The following is a 20,487-nucleotide window of genomic DNA, read 5'->3' on the forward strand; positions in this document are numbered from 1 at the left end:
CTCAGTCAAAAATGTATGTAATAATATTAAGCCATTCTATGCTTCATCCGGGTAGTCAAAAATGGAAGAACTAGACTGGAAAAAAATCTAAACATTTGGATATACATTGGGGTACTACTACTGCATAAACCAGGGGTATCAAACTTGAGGCCCAGGGGCTGGATTTGGCCCACAGGATGCTTAGATTTGGCCCACGAGGCTGCCCTGGAAATTGTGAAGGACTGATCCACAGTGCCTCTGCCAGTGAAAACTGAGCTTGTGAGGTCTGTGTGTGGCCCTCCCAAGCTCTGTTTTCACTGGTAGAGGGTTGCAGGACAGTGTCCCAGCCAAAAATGGAGCTTGGGAGCCTGTTTTTTCTGATAGAGTGCTCGGGCCACCACAGGCACCCCACCACACACACAAGTGATGTCATGTTGGCCATGCCAACCCTAGCCACACCCACCTTCCCCCGCCCCAAGGTAAAACACAACCCTGATGTGACTGTCAATGAAATCGAGTTTGACATCCCTGGTATAGATATTCTTTAGCCCAGAGAACTGGATCCTAGGAGTATAATCTGCAGAGCTTTCATTTCTGCTGGCTAGTAAGAAAGGCAGGGAAGGTATCTTTGTTTATTTTCACTTTTAGTAGAGAAAGGGTTATTTAATTATTTGGGGGGGGGGTAGTGTTTTTTTTAATTCTTTATATTAACCAGAGTCACTGAAAATGACTGTGTGTCCATATCAATACGATAGATAGATAGATAGATAGATAGATAGATAGATAGATAGATAGATAGATAGATAGATAGATAGATTCAGGTAGAAAATAAATGCATCCATAAAAATTTCCATTCACCAGATTTTTCTGTTTTTCCAGATCTTGTTCCATTCAGGAGCTTTTGTTCGAGTTGATCTTAATGACTGGGGAATGAGTTTGACAGTAAGGGCACCAAGTAGTGACTTTAACAGAACCAGAGGTTTATGTGGTACTTTTGACAGAAATAGTCAGAATGACTTCCACGGGGCTGATGGGAGCTCTTTACCTTCTCACCAGAATAGCACAATGGAGGAGAACTTCATAGAAGCTTGGAGGTGAGATTTAAGTGGCAAAGGATGCACCAAAAAATGAGCCATCATTATAAAAACATTCTATATAAACTCAGTAGTGTGCTTCTGCAGTGATGTGCGCAAGAGTTCTGTTCTACCTTGACAAAAGTTCTAGCAGGGACCTTCAGACTATATCACTAAAAATGTGTTTTGAACCTTCAGTATAAACTTTGGAACCATGATGGAAGACGTCTATCCTATTGTAGGCCTTTTTCAGTTAAGTAACTAGCTTAGCAGTTTACCAAGCACATGTAATGTTTTTGAAGCAGCCTACCACATTTAATCTGAGGGTTTAATGTCTTCTTGGAGTCTTTATGTCTTTAAATCATTCTCTTTGTCCCCTCCCCCAAATGTAATTCTGTTCTAATGTTCTAATTAGCAAAAATAATATAAAACAATTATCAAGTTTATTTATCATGGCACATTTACACATGATCAATTATTGTATTTATTAATCAAAACTTGTAAAGGATTTGCCTGTCACTTTTGGTTCATTAAAGTAGTTTCAGCATGAACTATAATCTTCCTAGTATTTACTCAGTAGTTCATGCCTGTATTTACTTGAGAAAATGTCATCATAAATCATGAAGTATTCAGGTATCAAACACATTTATCAATATACTATATTTCCCTGTGATTAATGGACATAGATACAATTTTGCTTCCAATATTTGTGCATTGTCCTCTATCATATTTTCATCACTTTCTGGATATTTGCTTGTCTAAAAAGCAAGGAATCTATGATTCCAGCATTCTTCATTTTATATCCCTCCTTGGGTCTCCAGTTATCAAAATTATGTATGAATATTTACCAGTCAGGATAAGAATGTAAAATGCTGTCCATCAAATTAACTGTATATTTTCTTTTCTGAATTCTGTTTGGCTTTATTGGTCTGTCATCAAATGTCTTTTCTAGAATACTTCTTGTTTGAGTCACTAATATTCTCATCCAGATAACTTGCAAGTAATGTTTCCTATATATCAACATTTCTTTATGTATATATGTGTGTGTGTATTGACCTCTGTTAGATGATAGTAGAATTTACATTTTGAAAAGGTGGAAGACATATTGTTGCAATATTTCTTGCTGTTTCACAAGTCTGTGTGAATATAAAATTCCCAGACATTAGCCAAAGCACTGAGTATCTTTTTCAACCCCAAATCTCACTGCCTCCCTTTCTTTGTAGAAAAAGAGAGTGGGAGGACTACCTCAATTCAGAAAGAAGTTAAAACCTATTCAACTAGGATCCTGTACCTTTGTTGAAGAATAACATGTAGATCAGGCATATCTAACTTTTTACTTGCCTGGCCCAAATTGTTTAAAGAGGAGTTGTCTTGGGCTGCATATAAAATATATAATGTATTTTTTGTGTGCGTGCGTGCGTGTGTGTGTGTATTATAAATAATGTTAAAAGTTTATGATCTTGTGGGGTTGCATTGCTAGCTGTTCAGGGCTACAGGTGGCCCATAGGCTGTCAGTTGGACATTTCTGATGTAGATGGTGACATGGAAGGGAATTTGAAGAGAGACTACAATTCCCTGGCATAACTTGGCTCTATGGAGAAGGAAGGGGAGATTTGCAGCCTGATAACACTTGAATAGATATTTAATTTATCATCATAGCTTTCTTAATGCTGTTTTTCAGCAATGCAATGCATGCCATTTACTTGCTGTCACTTTTGATGGTGTAAAAAGGGCTTCTCCTAGTAATCTTAAAATATAGACAATAACTTGTAGAAGTTCCTGACAGTTCTGAATCCCTACAGCCCATTTGCTTATTCAGCAAGGTGTTAGAAGAATAATTTGGGGTTCCAACTGGAGGGTTGCACAAGAATGAATCAAAATGAAATCCAGACACCCTAGGAGGAAAGGAGATTTATTTATTCCCAAAAGAGGTTTGTCTCTGGGGATAGCTACAGAGAAAATGAGGTACAAAGGGGCTGTTTTGTAGGGGAGCCTATCCTTAGTGTGGGATATATTTTGATATAAAATTCCCACAAAGGATACTGAATTTCAATCCTCAACTGAGGCTCCTGGCTCATAAATTCTTACATAATGAGATACATTCCTAAGGCCCTTGAAGTTAGTAATTGGCTATTTTTAATATCCTTAAAATTATCCTGAAATATTCTTTTTTCTAACTTGTAGAAGCATATTTTATTTATGTTTCTTTTTTTATCCTGCTTCATATTTTTATTCCTAAATCAAGGTGGCAAACATACTTAAACATACTTTACTTCCTCCTCCTATTTTCCTGATAGTTGGGCTGAGAGGCAGAGACTAGTCCAAAGCCAGTCAGCCAGCTTTCATGCCTAATATAGAACTCACAGTCTCATGTTTTTAACTGGTGCCTTAACCACAAGAGCAATATATATATATTGTATTAAGATATCCTTCTCAGATTATTAACAGCCCCTAAAGTGTTAGATGGATGATATGGTTCAATATACAACTTGCATATATACACCAGGGCTCCAAAATCTGGGATACTTTTGAGGACAAAAAAACCCCTCCAGTCATGTTTCTAAGTCTACATGCAAAGACTTCACATCATACAGTATGAGTTAGAATGAGAAAGGAAGGTCCATCATTCAATTGGAGCACTTGAGTAACATCATTATGAAATCAACTATACTCTGTCTTTCAGTACAAATGTTCATTTATTAGGCCTGATTTGTACAATATGGATTTAGTGAATTTTACGTTCAATCCATTCAAGGGCACTTTCAAAAGGAACACAGTGAGTGTCTCCAAGTATGAAATATATCGTTTTCAAATATTGCTAATGAAGATATGTTGCATTCCTTTCAGCCAATATAAGTTTTACAATTGTTATAGGTACATACAAAAATGAAAACCGATTTAATATGTTTCTGTATGACTACAGCTTTTCCCTCAAATCTTCTCAAGCAGTTTTGAATGCCACCTGAATATCTACAAAGTTGTGTTACATTCTCCCAAGTTTACCAATAGTAGTGTAAAAAAAATAGTTCAAATGATGCCTTTCCCCTCCCTTCTATCATCACATTTTGTTTTTTATAATGATTTTTAAAATTGATTTTTAAAAAGCCCAGTAGTGCGTTGTATTGCTAGTAGGGCATCAGCAAACTGCTCCTTGCAGAGGATGAGGAAAGTCTGAAAGATATGATGATATCTTTTTTACAGGAGGGAATGGGGAGACCTAGAGATAACAGATCTAGGTTGCAAAATGCAGATTTTGCATCTCAAAAGTCTTCATGGCATTTCCTCTGGAGCAAGAGAAAAATATGATGGTTGATTGACTCACCTTTCCAAGATACACAAGTTTGTATTGTAAGGTCAAAAAGAAGTGGAATGGATAATGAATGATGTGGAAAGGGCCTTAGAAAGTCATTGTGAAGTTAGCTTGGAAAATGTACTATTGTTCCCATAAGTATTGACATTTTCTTTTTCTTTTGGAAAATGCTAACATGTTTTGGAATAATATAGAATAAAACATTTGACAGTGTTTAAAATTTCACTCTGACGCTTGAAAGTTTGAAAGCACTCTCATTTATGGGGAAGTACTCCTATTTCTTGTTTTGCTCCTTCCAGAACATGTTCTTTGTCTTTGTAAAATTCTATACATTCCTTATGATTGTTGCAGCAGATCCTGTTTCCAAATCAGGACACAAGACCATGAAGGGTAGGAAAATACAGGTTTATTTGTGCAAAAGGTTCAGAGCATTAGCATGGCAAATTCTGAACCCCCGGCTATTCCTGAGGGGTTACTTTTATGCAGCTCCCAGTCTCAGCATACCACAAAAGGGGGAAGTAAGTCTAATTAGCCATTTTGCACAATTCAGCATATAAATACTTACCTTACACCATCTGTTACTTTCCATACCCACCCTTGCCACTTAACTGTTTACAGGAACATATCTAGTTCATAGGTCATTATTCTTAGACTTAGATTCAGCAATTTTCTGGTTTTCACATTATCATATTAAGCAACTTCTATAATATTTGCGATATAAGCTAAGAAACTTCTGCTGATTATAAGAATACTTTTCTGGTAACTGTCCATTCTGCTTCATGATGATAGTTGTTTTCCTAAGGGAGAGGGTAAAAACCTGCCCAGAGACAAATGTTATCAAATATTCAGAATATCATCTTATATCAATACCATCTATGAACTTTTTTTCTACTCAGTTTTTTTAAAACATTCAGCAGCAGTTACTTTTCCAGATGAATTTTAAAACCCTGTTGATAAAGTTCAACACTGTCATTTTGCCAGAATATATTTGTGTATGAAAATCATTGTAGGTGAATGTATATTTTTGCCTCTTAGTCACTGGAGTATGCATCACCTAATATTTCCAAGATCATTAATCTGTACTTTCCTATTATCTGTAGCCAGCTAGAGAAAATACCTGTCAAAGGAAGCTGCTAAACTGATAAATTTGCCACCTGTGGGCCAACAAGAAGTGGTGTGTGAGGATGATAATGCACCTGATCTGTCAAGTGCCAAGATGTCAGAAACCCACAGAAAAAGCAGGAGTTTTGATTGTTGCTATGCAATTTGACACTATCTGCACTTGGTTGTTAAAAATAATGTAAACAAAAGACTTGATTATTCTGTGGATGAGTTGCTGAAAAGAGACTGAATTCAGTCCTTCAAAAAGTGTTGCATGTTGCTTGAATAAATTCTCTCCTTTCCTTTTTTCTTCAAGCACCTAATATGTGTTTCATAAATTCTAAGCAATTTTAAATGCTAAATTTCTTGGTTGCAATTTATTAATCTATGGATATATCTATCCAAGCAAATAATAATTTGCAAAGGTGTATTCAATTGCTGTATAAAATGGTAATTTCACCCATAATATTCTATTCAATAATGAAACATGTTTTAGATTTCCTGGTTGTAGGTCAGGTGCATATTTGTGATAAATTTCTTAGACCCTGGCAGGAGTTTAGTTTATATTCTCTAAGTAATATTCTATATTCTCTAAGTAATTGCAAGGTTATTTAATCTGTTGGGAAGAAAGTGCAGGGCACCAAGTCTTCATTTTCTTAAAGCAGAAATCACTATAAAGTACTTGGTTGGATTGCAAAATTGTACTCTAGTTCTTTCTACACGAATTACCCAAGAGGAGGCAATATTTCATTAAAAAAATTCAGATTAAAGCTGAACTCCTTATGCATTCTAGTCTGGTTGCTTTGCAACCGAAAGTATAGTGCTCCCCAAAAGCAGAGCATGGGTGGGTGGGGTGAAGGGATCATGTTGAGTTTGTACAAAATACATATGGCCTAGAGATGAAGATGCTCTCACCTCCCACTCAGAAGGTGGAATGTTTGGTCCTAAGTAGTGGTAGATGTTTCTCCCCTACGACACAAAGAGAAAATATCTGCTGCAAACTCCACATAGGCATCAGGAAGGGCATCCGGTTAATTGATGCTCAGTTCCACCCAGTGAAATAGAGACTATAGTGTCACAAAAAGGTTTTTTCTTTAAAAAAAATTGTCAATCCAAGTTTATATTCTGAGAAAATCTGCCTATGTGAAAAGGAAGGCATGACCTTTGGAACTAAGGTTTACATCTCTGCTGCTTGCATTGCTGAAAAGACCGATGGTTGCAGTGGAAACCTTCATCGGTCTTTGACATACTGCACCTCTTGATTGGTAAACAGAATTTGCTTGGCAGATTAGAGGCTATGCAAAACAGACAGAGGTTGTTAGCCATTAAAAAGAATAATCTCTTGTTGCTAGGGTTAGGGTTTATATTCCTATTGTTTGTAGTTCACCATATTGCTGTACATCTTAATTTGTTTTTTTAAAGAAACCTAAGGATTTGTATTAGTGTGAGGCATGTTAACTGTTTTACCTATTATTCTATTTTATCAGGATAGCTCCAGGGATGAGCTTGTTTGACCAAATTCCGTCCTCCTCAAAATGGCAGAAGACGGAAAGTTTCTGTTTATGTCAGAAGAAGCCTGAACCATACTTGCAACCTTTAAATTCTCTGCATACTTTTTGGGATCCTCCCGCCCAATCTTTGGATTGCTATGATGAGAAAATATATTACACTTCCATAATTCCATATCTAGATGTCACATCAGATTATGTCATTCACTTGAAAACAGATCCTTTATTAAACGATGAGCAAAGTGCTGGTAGTATCTCTAATCATTGGGAAGATCTCCAAAGAGAAAAAAGGCAAGGGTCTTTGGACTATTCACCTATTTCCTCTTTCCAAAGTCCAACTGACTTGGAAAGTTTTTCATATTTTTTCCCAGAAGATTATTTTGAAGGAAAGTGGCCTGAAGTTCAGGCTACATGGCCAACTCCAAGTGGCCTAACCTCAGCTGAAGTCTTAACACATTGTAAGGCATTGCTTGAACATTCTGCGATTGGCTCAGCTTGCAAAGGATTTCTTGGCATCCAACTCGATGTGGCCGTTGAAATGTGTCTTTCAGATGTGCAGATTAAGGATGATCTCAAATGGGGGGAATTACTTATTCCGTTTTTGGAAAACATCTGTGAAAAAAAGGTCCTTTTAGAAAATGTAACTGAATATTTTCATTCCACATATGAGATACCTGCTATCCATCACAAAATTATTACAGCGCTGAGATGTCCCAATCTCTGTAATGGCCATGGACAGTGCACCATAAGGGGGTGTCAATGTTTTGAAGGCTACAGCTCCTATGACTGTAGGATTGCCAATGGTAAGTAAAATATTCTATTTCCTCTTAATCATCTTATTTATTTCTTTACTATATTTATATGCTACCCATCTCACAGTGTGAGGCAACTCTTATTATTTAGTAGCATTGAATAAATGGAATGAATATCTGCAGTCAAACAGTACCACTAATTAAGATACAGTACTTGATAAACCAATACATAGGTTTTTACTTTGATAAATTATTACAGTAACTGGTTGATTATTTGTAGAACTTTATAGTATGTTTGGCTATGTAAGGTGTCTCCAAACTTGGTAACTTTAAGACTTGTGGACTTCAACTCCCAGAATTCTCCAGCGAGTGAAGTCCACAAGTCGTAAAGTGGCCAAGTTTGGAGACCCCTGGGCTAAGTTTTGTTTTCACTTTAGCTAATTGGTAAAAATGGGTGAGATGGTTCCTTTAAACAAATTGGCTTTATGGAATTTTGTTTTAGTCTTGTCATCTACATACCAATGGAAATATAAGTCTGACAAAAGTATTATGTTAATGCAAGAAGGTTTAGAATTTGTAGTTTGTTTATACAATTTTTACAGAAAGCCCACTGCATCAAAAGTGTCAAAGTAGTTTACAGAAGAATCAAAACACAATTGAACCTAGTTAACTCAGGTAAATTTTATACCATACCAGCTTATTGGAATAGCAAACTTTTAAAAACTTTCTTAAAAGTATAGCATTTGGGGGTATTCCTAATATGACAGGGTATTCTAGAGCAGGGGTTGCCAACCTTTTGGACCTCAGGGACCACCAAACTCATAATTTGAGATCCCAGGGACCACTAACCGGTTCTGTGGGCATGTCCTAATTTGTGGGTGTGGCTTGGTCATGTGACTGGCAGGGCATGGCTTGTATGTAAATATTATAAATATTTATATAAATATTGGTTTTTTTACAAAAAAGAGCAACTTTTACCCAAAATCAGGCAAAGCAGGCAGATTGAGTTGCTCACAGAATCATTCAGTGATCTATCTATCTGCCATCGGCTAGCTCAGTCTCTCAAATTTGCTTGCCATGAGTCTGCACTGAATTTGCTTGCAAGCAAACCTTCAGTCCTAAGGGAGGTTCAGCTGTGCTGAGCCGAAGATCTAAAGACTAGCTAGAAAGCAAGAAATCCAACCATTTCCTGCTTCCTAACTAATCTAAATCTCCCAGCACAGCAGAGCAGATGATGGTCGGAAAAAGAAAAAATAGCAATTTAGCAGGCAAGTTTACTGGGTAAGGAGTGAGTGGGTGGGGAGGGTTCCTGTGGGCCATGTGGGCTGAGCAGCCTTGTGTTTCTGCACAGCCTGGATTAATTGCTTTGTGGGGGAGGTGCTCCAGGGGTGACATTTCTCTGCGGCCCACCAAAATTTTCTCACGGCCCACCAGTGGGCTGCAGCCCACCGGTTGGAGACCACTGTTCTAGAGCAGAGGTCTCCAACCTTGGCAACTTTAAGACTTGTGGACTTCAATTCCCAGAATTCCTCAGCAAAACTGGCTGAGTAATTATGGGAGTTGAAGTCCACAAGTCTTTAAAGTTGCCAAGGTTGGAGACTCCTATTCTAGAGAGTGAAAGCCATCAATGAGATGGTGCATCCTTGTGTAGGAAATGAACAGGCTGACCCAGAGGGAGGGGTCAAATGCATCATCAGTCATGAGTTCCTTCGTACCCACAAGATCTAAGCCCAGCCCACCTTGAATACATTTGACTCTTGTGTACCTCTAATTTGCTCTGGCCATTAGTAGTTCTGATTCTTGCAGAGAGCTTAAGCTTGCAATAAAACTTTATAAGCATTTGATTTGCTTGGATCTTCTGATTTCCCTGGCATCTGACACCATGTCCCTCAATATGATGGTATATGAGAATGACCTTGGGAGACAGGAGGAAGAGTTGCAACCTAGACAACTATTATGCAAAAGATATTTCAGCCTAGAGAAGGAAACAGGGCATGGGAAGCACCTGAGAAAGGAACCTCCCTAGTTTTCTGGAAAGTAAAAATAAAGGAGGGGAGAAGGACTTTTGGACTTGCAAGAATCTGTTATTGTAACCATATAATAAAGGTAGTGCTAGTTCTTATGGTTGATGCTTCTTGTATGGAGTATCTCAAAGGGCCAACACTCAATCCCCCTCACCTCTCATGAAATAGAGAGGCTCTGAATACCTTCCCTTTGGATCACATGGAGCAGCAATATGTGGTGGAGAAACTCAGTCCAAGACACAGATGCAAATCATAAATGGCTTTTAAGTCAATAACTAGTACCTTGAATTGGACCCGACAACTAATAAGAGGGCAATGCTATGCTCTCAGCATTCATGTAAGACTGCTGAATATGTGCAGACAACCAAAGAGATAACCTTGGAGAATGAGGTCATCAGTGACTTTTGCCAGGAGAAAATTTGCCAAGGGAAGAGGGGCAGAGAGGAGAATTAATGGGCTCAATTGTACAGATGGCACTTCAGAAAATGACTGAAAAATATTAAATGTTAATCTGTTTGGAGACTTTTAATTGGTCTCATAACTAAAACATTGAGTATAATCTTAAAATGAAGGAAAAATAGTAGTTTGAATAACAACTGAATGAATTTATATTTAGACTGTGATAAAAAGACAAAGTAACTATCTAAATTGACCACTGTCATCAATAGGGCGCTTTGTAATTTTGGTATTAATTATACTAAAGTATGTCACTGTACAATTACTTATTTGTATCCTTACTTATATTTAATTACTCTGCCATTTTGTAGTTCATTCACAACATTTATAGATGTTCTTGTAGAATGTCTATAACTTATAGAAGTTATTGTAAACTTGTTCTAACCATGGAACCTGTTAGGGTTTTTTATTTAAATTTTGAAAGATTTTTGTTTAATCCCGATGAAGAGACAAAAGTAGTAGCGATGGCAAATTGGCAGTAAAATAAAACTTGTGCTACTTGGAATTTATTTATGCAAATGTATATGTTAAACTTATTTCACAAAAATGGATGTTCCAATTACAGCACTGCAATTTGTTTCCCTTTTTCTGTTTTCACCTGCTTCAATACGGTATGCAATTGTACCAGTTTGTAGCCAATGTTCCATGTCTGAAAAAATGTTCACATACATAGATATTTATTAAGTCTAATCAAAAAGCAAAACAAACACAATATGCATATGCTGAGAGACAGATATCTAGGATGGGCATGACAATTTTATATTGTGAAGTTGAAAAATTATGTAGGAAAGTCACGATTTGAGATATCACTTAGAATAATCCCTTTCTTAGACATGTCAATAGACAGTTGCACATAACATGATATACAGCATAATAACATAGACAATAGACAATAGTGATGGATTAACAAAGTGAAATTAAAATTGGATATTTTTTTCCCCATGAGTGCCAGGCGGAGGCACCTATTTTCTGCCTGTTTGTCTGCCTTTGCAAATCTGATTCCCACTCTGAAGGGATTCAAGGCATACAGGTACAGCAGCCAAGCAATGCAATCTAACATTTCTTTATTAATTCCCACCCAGATCAATGGGACTTATTTCTAAGGAGATGTGCAGAGGATGGTGCCATGATTATTAAGCATACCTCGGGGGAACATGTACAATATTTGCATACATTCAAGTAGTGTAGAAACTGAAGAGGGAGGAAGAGACACAGTTTGATAGTGGTTGCACAGTTAGAAATGTTGTCAGAGCTTGAGGGCAAGCAAAGAGTCAGCTTTCGTGTGTTTGCATGTGGCAAAGAAAAGATAGCCACTCATCTCCTGACTGGGCTGCTTGCAAAATGCTTGCTGCTTGCAAGCAAGAGAGAAAGAGTAGTTATCAAGACAGAAGCAGATGGCTGAATGGGTGCAGGGGTGGGATTCTACAGGTTCACACCTATTCGCTAGAACCGGTTGTTAACATTCTAAGCAGTTCGGAGAACCAGTTGTTAGAAGAAATTACTGGCCTAATCCTGTAAGGAACACAGGAAGGAAACATTCTGGTGTTGCTTATAGAAACTGCCTCTCCGTTAACCCTTATTACATTCTTGACAGGACTAGACTTCTTGTTTCTGGAACATCTCTGGAGTTTTTTTCCCCTCCTTTGCTGGTTCCCTCCTTTACTTGTGTGGAGTGACCATTCAAAGTTACAATGGCACTGAAAAAAGTGACTTATAACCATTTTTCACACTTATGACTATTGCAGCATCCCCACAGTCACGAGAGGCCAGGAGAGGAGATGCGTGGCTCGATGTGAGTGATGTTGAGCTGGCCACGCCCAGCCAGGCACATTACCACCAAGCCACGCCCACCAACTAAGCCATACCCACAGAACCGGTTGTTAAAAAAATGGAATCCCACCCCTGAATGAGTGTGAAGGTTTTTTTTCCCCTTAGTTCTTCAGAATCCCTTCAAATCTCTTAGTATATACTGTAGAACACAATTTGAAAAGCTTTTCATAATGCACACTGGTTTTCACCCTCCTAAATATTTTATAAGGGGCTGTCCCTGATTCTCCCATTTTCTACAGTTTATTGGAAAAAATATTTTAATAATGCACATGTTAATTAAAAGATTGATCCTAAGAATTATACACCACTGACTGCAAAACTTTTATTTGATGTATTTAGCAGTTCTGTTTATAATCCTTGGCACATAAACCTTTGTACTCTGTAAATCTCCACATGCTGATTTCTGAATTTAGTTCTAGTCAAGCACATATGTTTTGTAGCCTCAAAATCGCAGATAAACCTAAGCAAATATGCCAAGCTGAAAAGAGTTCTTAAAAATTGGCCATCAGACAAAAGACACCCAACTCAAACACCACTGATTAAAAATCCAGCATTCAAGGATTACTTTAAAATCATATTCTACATGCAGACAGCAATTCTAATTTCAGAAAAGAGCCAGGCAATGCTCGATTTAGCTGTGTAGGGTATGAGCTAATCACATAGTGCTGAAAAGAGTTAATAACAATCACAATGACAATAGCCTTGCCTTTCATTATGAAAACCATTCCCTGCTTTTCTTAAGATTCACTGACATTGTAACAGGTTCATGTGGTGTTGTATGCTTTTGTCTGTATGTATGTATGCCTTCCCCATTTCACTTGCCTACTAATGCCTGACAAGCCTTGAAGCAGGTTTGTTTGAGATGTGTAAAACAAGGGCAGGGGGAAACATTATTAATTTTTAATAATGACTATGTTTAACAAAGGGACGAGGTGGCTCAGTGACTAAGACACTGAGCTTGTTGATCACAAAGGTTGGCAGTTTGGTGGTTCGAATCCCTAGCATCGTGTAACGGAGTGAACTCCCGTTACTTGTCCCAGCTTCTGCCAACCTAGGAGTTCAAAAGTATGCAACAATGCAAGTAGAAAAATAGGAACCATTTTGATGGGAAGGTTACAGCGTTCCAAGCACCTTTGGCATTTAGTCATGCGGCCACATAACCACAGAGACATCTTCGGACAGCAATGGCTCTTCGGCTTTGTAATGGAGACGAGCACCACCCCCTACAGCTGGAAACAACTAGCACATATGTGCAAGGGGAACCTCTATTTTTACCTTTATGTTTAACAACTCACTTTCAAAAGTCCTAAAAATGTAACAATCGACTCTCACAAATGAGTATGAGCTGGCACTAGTAGACCAGTGCCTTTCTCTTTGAGGGTGGAGGTTCATTCTCCAAGCTTGTAGGTTCATTTCTGGATGTTTCATTACCAGGCTAGGTAATATTGTCAATGGAATTTAGGGAATTTTCCCCAAATGTTACCTAGCCTGGTAACGAAACATTCAGAAGCCAACCCACAAGCTCAGAGAATGAATCTCCACCCTCATCCTACACCTAAGCTACAGATATTCACCACTATTGCAAACCTTTATATTTCTATTAGCATTATATATAAGTCATAGTGGCTAAAAACATCCCAAATTTATATAACATTTATATCTATTCATACATAATGTATGGTTTACCTGAGCCCAACATTTTTAAAGACATAACATATTATATTGTTAATGTACATATAAGTATTACCATAGTAGTGTAAACATATCAGTTGTAATAACTCTGAATTAGTTACTACAATCAATAACAAAAGCGATTTCAACTTTTGTAGCTACTTTTTTTTAAATGTTTTGACATTCTTTTGCAAAATGACCACTAACACTTCAGTCCCAAAGCATATTTACTTGGAGGAAAATCCAATTGATACCAATACAACTTATTTCCAGAAAGTTGCATTTGTGATTGCAATCTTAAATTATTTTTCTGAGAACATCATGCCTCAGGGGTTTTCAAGATATGAGATAGAGTCCGTCAGCTAGTTGAGAATCAGGCTAAGAAAAACTGACACAAATGTCATATGCTCATATAGACATACATAACCCCCCCCCACACATGCATACATACCACATACACTGACACTTCTCTCCTTTGAAATAATCAGAAATATCACTACAAAACAAAATCAAGATGATATGCAGCAGCAATTACAAAAAGTCAAAATAACATGGGAAACCTTTAGCATTTGCTTTTTCCATTTTGTATAATACACATGAAATTACCCATTATTTTTCCATAAAGAAAATGTTATGAAGACCACTCACTGACATCATTTTTCATTTCTCCCTCTCTCTGCTGCAGAAAAAGAAAAAAAAATACAAAAACATTAATTATAAGGAAATACACAATTCCCAATAGATTAGAGATCCTAACTTGTACAGAGTAGAATAAACGTACATGGGCCTTGGTTATAATTATGGCATACTGGCCAAAATATACCAAAACTGACTGGCATTATTCTTATGATTAACATGGAAGGAAACATATTACACATCTATGAATCCAAATCTAGATTATCTAGTCTACATCTTCTCTATGTTATTAAAAAGTTTTACAAAATGTTGACCAAAACCATGATGGGCAATGGAGGTCAATATTTATGGCTCATCTATTGATGAACATAATGCATGGAAATTGTCACTTAGAATATAGAGCAATATGTGGAATGACTAAATAAATAAAGCTACATTGCTTGTGAGCAAAGCGAAAGAGAGAAGTTAACACATCTGATTGAAAGTGGTCAGAGTGTACACAATGGATTTGAGGAATATATGCAGATAACTATATAGTTTCAATTATTATTGAATGCTAGAATGTTTATCAAAAGTATGATCTGATGTCAACTAGATTGTGTGAGTGTGTATGAATGTAGTTATTGCAAAAATTGGAAATACAGTAGAATCTCTGGTCACGAACACTCCTGACCATGACCAAATCAGATTCTAACCCAAAGATTCACATTTTTTTTTAATCTGGTCATGAACACATACTCGGGTGGTGATCAAACATGACCTCTGACCCAGAAATTCCTGAAGATGAAACATTATAAGATGAAGAAATCACCAAAGCTATGAAACGAATTATGATCGTGACCAGAAGTTCTAATGTAAGTAGATGCTTGCTACATTCACATGTTGTGAATGAAAGAACCAAAGACAGATATGGGGAAAATATGCAGCATTCTGAATTAATGTGATTGGGATGAAAATTTTGAGGGGTGAAATGAATGGGTTGATAGGAATTAAATGAGAGGGTACAGAAAAACCCACTGGCCCAAAAAATCAGGAATAAGTTAGAATAGCAACCTGTTTCAAATGCATGAAGCGTAAGTCTGTTTAAGTATACACATGACAAAGAAATGAATCTAAGAGTACAATTGGTTTGATTGGTTATGATGAAAATTTGAGAGAATAACTGAAGGAAATAATGTTGATAAAAGTTCTGAATGTTGGACCACAATGGTTTGGAAAGGTCAAGAGTGAACCCCGGGGAAAAATGGAGATGGAAATAAAAAAAATGGAAGTAAAGTGTATTAGAGTGAAATTCGTACAACTGAAGTATGAGCACTGTAAGAAAAAATATTCAAAACAAGTTTGATTTCCAAATACAAAGAACACAAAGTAGACTATGAAAGGAACAGCTACTTGGTGGTCTGAAGACTGAGACATTTTCCATCATCCCATTGCCATGGTCAGATCATTTCCTGATCTGGGTACTATACAGAACAACCCAAGACCTCCATAAGATGATGGAAGACACTGAGATGGTCTGCCCTGGACATTTCATGGATCCAATTACAGCTTAGAACTGGTTGTAGACAATAGATTTAGTGGTGTGTTCTGCATGGAAGCTGAATGCAACCAGTAGGTTTTATATATAATTTGTATTTGTGTCTATTGCATAGTTTACTTTTACATCAAAGGAGTGGATTTATTCCATAAGTACATGTAGTCCTTACTTAATGACAAAATCTCAGGGTTCCAAGTAATAGATCCATTGCAAGCAAAACTTTGAGGCAGGTGGATACCTCAAAGAATAGCTTTATTGGAAATATCAAATTGGCACGTATCTGGTGAAAACCAACTCTGAAGGGACCCTTGGTTTTCAACTAATTAAAAGTAAAAGTTTTCCCCCCCAATTCCAAACAATCAGTCACATGGCCCAATCAATGCACAATCCTCTGGTCTGGTGACATCACTCCTCCTTCCTCTGGCCAGGTGTGGGAACGTCCTTGGTTCCCAAGAGAAGTATTTTATTTTGACTATACAGCCCCAGCTGTCTCTAATCCCTATCCCTCAGCTCTAGTATGGCAACACCGAAGCTCCAAGATGGCTTCGGCCAGGTCAGCTTCAGGAGTGATACAGTAATTTGGGCTGGAATTTCCATCTATATAAACAGTACAGTCATAAACCACAATGTCAGTGATCATATCACTTAGCAATCCTGGCACTTGCCATTGCCTTTGTGAGATAAACAAATCCCACCTTGTTAAATGAGGACCAACCCTGATCCAAGTTATTACCTCAGTGAGATAAGGGACTGCCTCCTTTTTAACTCCCCCCACCCACCCATCTATCTCACCCTCCCTTTTGATCATCCAGCCATCCAGCCATCCCAGGCTCTGCTGGCCCTACCACCCTGCCATCTGACCTTCATTGTCGTCTTCTTTCCACTGCTGATGAGACACATTTATACTGGCCCTTCACAAAGCAAATGCTAGCCATGCCAGGCATTCTTCTCCCAAGGCTTTTGCACGGCCTTGTTCTAAACATGTGTGACTTCCTTGCAAGGTTTTGGAACAGCATCCCTTCTGAGACTCCCTTGGCCCTAACCTTGTTTGCTTTTCAAAAAGCATTAAATACTTGACTCTTACCCTAAGCACAGAATTAGAGAGTGGTATTGGCTGAAATTTTCCCTGCATTAATGTCCTTATGTTCCAGGCTTTGTTGTTGTTACTTGTTCACTGTATTGTTTTTTTGTGTAGATTTAATTGCTGTTTACTGAAGATAAACACTGTGTCAAGTGAAAGCTGTATAAATCACACAAACAAATAAATCTGAATTGAAAAGTAAGTGAAAGTTTGACCTGGCAGATACATGCAGTAAATGGTATAATAGAAATGAATAATAGGCTAAGGTGGAACCTAAACCTTTTTTTCTGACATGCACATTTCAAAATACAAACAGCAGAAAATGGTGACGTACAAACTGCATTTTTTTTACTTTTATTTTTGTAGAGAAGTGAAATAAATATGAACATTTCAAAGAACAACAAAAATAAAAAAGAATAGTGCTATTGCTTGACTCTTTTAGTTTCCATTCTATCCAAATCACAAATAGGATTGGTTCGCAGCCATTCTTTTAACATGATATATATACAAGTCTATATAAATCAAATTTAGAACATACATACACTTTAATAAAAGGGACTTCAGAGATGGCATGACTTGCAAGTTATATACTGTCTGCAAAAAATCATATAATGGAGATTAGCCTCTTGTATGATTAGCTTTTTTCTTTTTTCTTTCTTTCACAAAATAGTGAAAACAACTCTATAAATGAAACAATTAGAAAATAGATATTCAAAATATACTTGAGAAATGTGCATCCTATATAAGTCTAAGTTCTATTGTTATCCTCTATATTTATTTATTTTCTCATTGATTAAGTAAATTAAATTAAATGCAAGCTACTCAATGCAAGAAGCCTTATGAATAAAATACTTGAATTTCTTCTCTGACTAAATATGGCTAAATTCGACATCATATTTGTCTGTGAAACATGGCTCAACACATCTCTCCCTGACTCCATTACCACAGTAAGAGACTATCATGTTTACCAATCACATTGTGAAATTCGTAGAGGAGGTGGTGTTGCTATCTTCTATAAAAAGTCCTTACATCTAAAAAACATCCAAGTTACCCAGGAGCTTGCTCTTCCTGAGACCATCATCTGTGAACTATCCTTAAATATCACATTTTGATTCTTACTATGTTACAGAGCACTTTGATTATGACATCGAATATGTAAACAAGCTAAATTCACTACTAACATGGGCAACATCCTGCCCACATGCTTTTATCTTTCTTGGTGACTTCAATCTACCTCATATTAACTGGACCCTAAATGAATGTACAACTGAACCCATACATGCAACCTTCTACAATGCTGTTACAAATCTGGGACTGGAACAACTAGTAACCAACAATACTAGACTTAGTATGAGAAGATGAGATCGTATGCCTCGATCTCATCTTCTGCAATACTTTAAATTTAATTTACGGAATACAAACTAAAGAACCCTTTTCCAACAGTGACCACAATATGATTGACTTTTGTCTCAACATATGCCCACATAAAATTCATCACAATGGTGAAATCCCCAATTATAACTTCAAAAAAGGAAACTATGATCTTATAGACAACGATCTCTCATCCCTTGATTGGCAATCTCTATTCACTGGATGCAATACTGTTGAAGACCATTACAACATATTTTTACTTGAAGACAAAAGAGTCATCAAACTATATGTACCAATAACAACTCCCAAAACAAACAAACAAAAAGCAGATTACCCATAACAATAAGGAAATTTCAATCCAAAAAGAGATCACTCTGGCAGAAAAACAAATCTGGTCACATTGCCAACTTCAAAAGCTGATACAAAAATTTATGCCACCAGATAAAGACTGAATGCACCAATTATCACATTGAACAAGAGGAAAACCTTCTATGCACCAATTCCACCAGTGCTCTTTTACAATTTTGTAAACAACAAACAAAAAGACTCAAGGTCCATCCCACCCCTGATAGGACCTAATGTTAAAGACTGCAACAACGACACCATTAAAGCAACCTCTTTAACACATTCTTTGGCTCAGTATTTGTAAACAGCAATGGATCATGCCCAGTATTTCCTAGCTGAACCACAGAAAACTACAATGATCTAATACATATCGATTTTATAGAAGACAATATTGAAAAAGCACTACACAATCTAAAACCATCTCTATCTATTGGACCAGATGGAATATGTGCCTACTTCTTAAAAAAGCTATCCACTGCCATAGCAGAACCTTGAAGCATAATCTTTGAAAAATCTTTCAGGACCAGCTCCTTGCCTAACCTATAGTCACAAGCCACGGTCATCCACATCTTCAAAAAGGGAGACCCCAGCCTAGTTGAAAATTACAAACCAATCTCCTTATGCTGAGTCACCGTAAAGTCATGGAATCAATTATTAACCTCCATTTAGAATAAATTATTATCCTCCACTTAGAGACAAACAACCTACTCTCCAATAAAAAATTTCATTTCAGAAAAAAAACTATCCTGTAATCTGCAACTCTTACACTGCAAAAACATATGGACTACACAACTCGATCAGGGCAAAGCAATAGATACAATCTACATAGACTTCTGTAAAGCCTTTGATTCAGTGGTACACGACAAACTACTCCAAAACTAAAATCTTATGGTATCTCTGGACAACTGCATAACTGGATAGAAGCATTCCTGTCAAACAGACAACAAATGGTCAAAATTGGGAGCGTCCTATCAAATTCTGTACCTGTCAATAGTGGTGTCCCTCGAGGGACAGGCAGTGTCCTAGGACCAACTCTCTTCATACTCTACATAAATGACCTCTGTGATCATATTAAGAGCAACTGCATTCTCTTCGCTGATGATGTAAAGCTGTTCAATACCACAGACAATACTGCTACCCTTCAAAAAGACCTTGACTATGTATCAGAATGGTCAAACAAATGGCAATTTCAAATCTCAACAAATAAATGCTTTGTCTTACATATTGGTAAAAAAAATCAGAAAATAAAATACAAGCTGAATAGTCAAGATCTTGTTGATGATCCAAGCTCTGTAAAGGACCTTGGAATACTCATCTCTAACGATCTAAGTGCTAGAACCCACTGTAACTACATAGCCAAAAAGGCATTAAGAATTGTTAACCTAATCCTACGTAGTTTTTTCTCTGGTAATATCATACTACTAACTAGAGCATATAAAACATATGCTAGACCAATACTTGAGTACAGCTCATCAGTCTGGAACCCACATTACATGTCTGATATTAGCACAGTTGAGAAAGTCCAGAAATATTTCACAAGAAGAGTTCTCCATTCCTCTACTCGTTGCAGAATACCTTATGCCACCAGACTTGAAATTCTAGATCTAGAAAACCTTGAATTACGCCACTTTCGGTCTGATCTAAGTATGGTATATAAAATCATACATTGCAATGTCCTACCTGTCAATGAATATTTCAGCTTCAACCATAACAACACAAGAGCACACAATAGATACAAATTCAAGGTTAATCGCACCAAACTTGATTGCAGGAAATACAACTTCAGCAACAGAGTGGTCAATGTCTGGAATAC

At 37.1% G+C, this 20,487-nt stretch overlaps 1 protein-coding gene across 1 annotated transcript in view; it reads left to right on the forward strand.

The window, feature by feature from the left end:
* VWDE (von Willebrand factor D and EGF domains) overlaps positions 1-20,487 on the forward strand; it is a 200,146-nt gene that overhangs the window by 39,793 nt on the left and 139,866 nt on the right. Inside the window, exons 11-12 of the mRNA XM_087925528.1 lie at positions 859-1,073; positions 6,951-7,774. Of these exons, the coding sequence (XP_087781654.1) occupies positions 859-1,073; positions 6,951-7,774 (1,039 nt within the window). The remainder of the gene's footprint in view (positions 1-858; positions 1,074-6,950; positions 7,775-20,487) is intronic.

This window comes from Pseudonaja textilis, chromosome 1, assembly GCF_049901715.1.
Source record: "Pseudonaja textilis isolate UNSWEBS1 chromosome 1, rPseTex1.2, whole genome shotgun sequence".
NCBI lineage: Eukaryota > Metazoa > Chordata > Lepidosauria > Squamata > Elapidae > Pseudonaja > Pseudonaja textilis.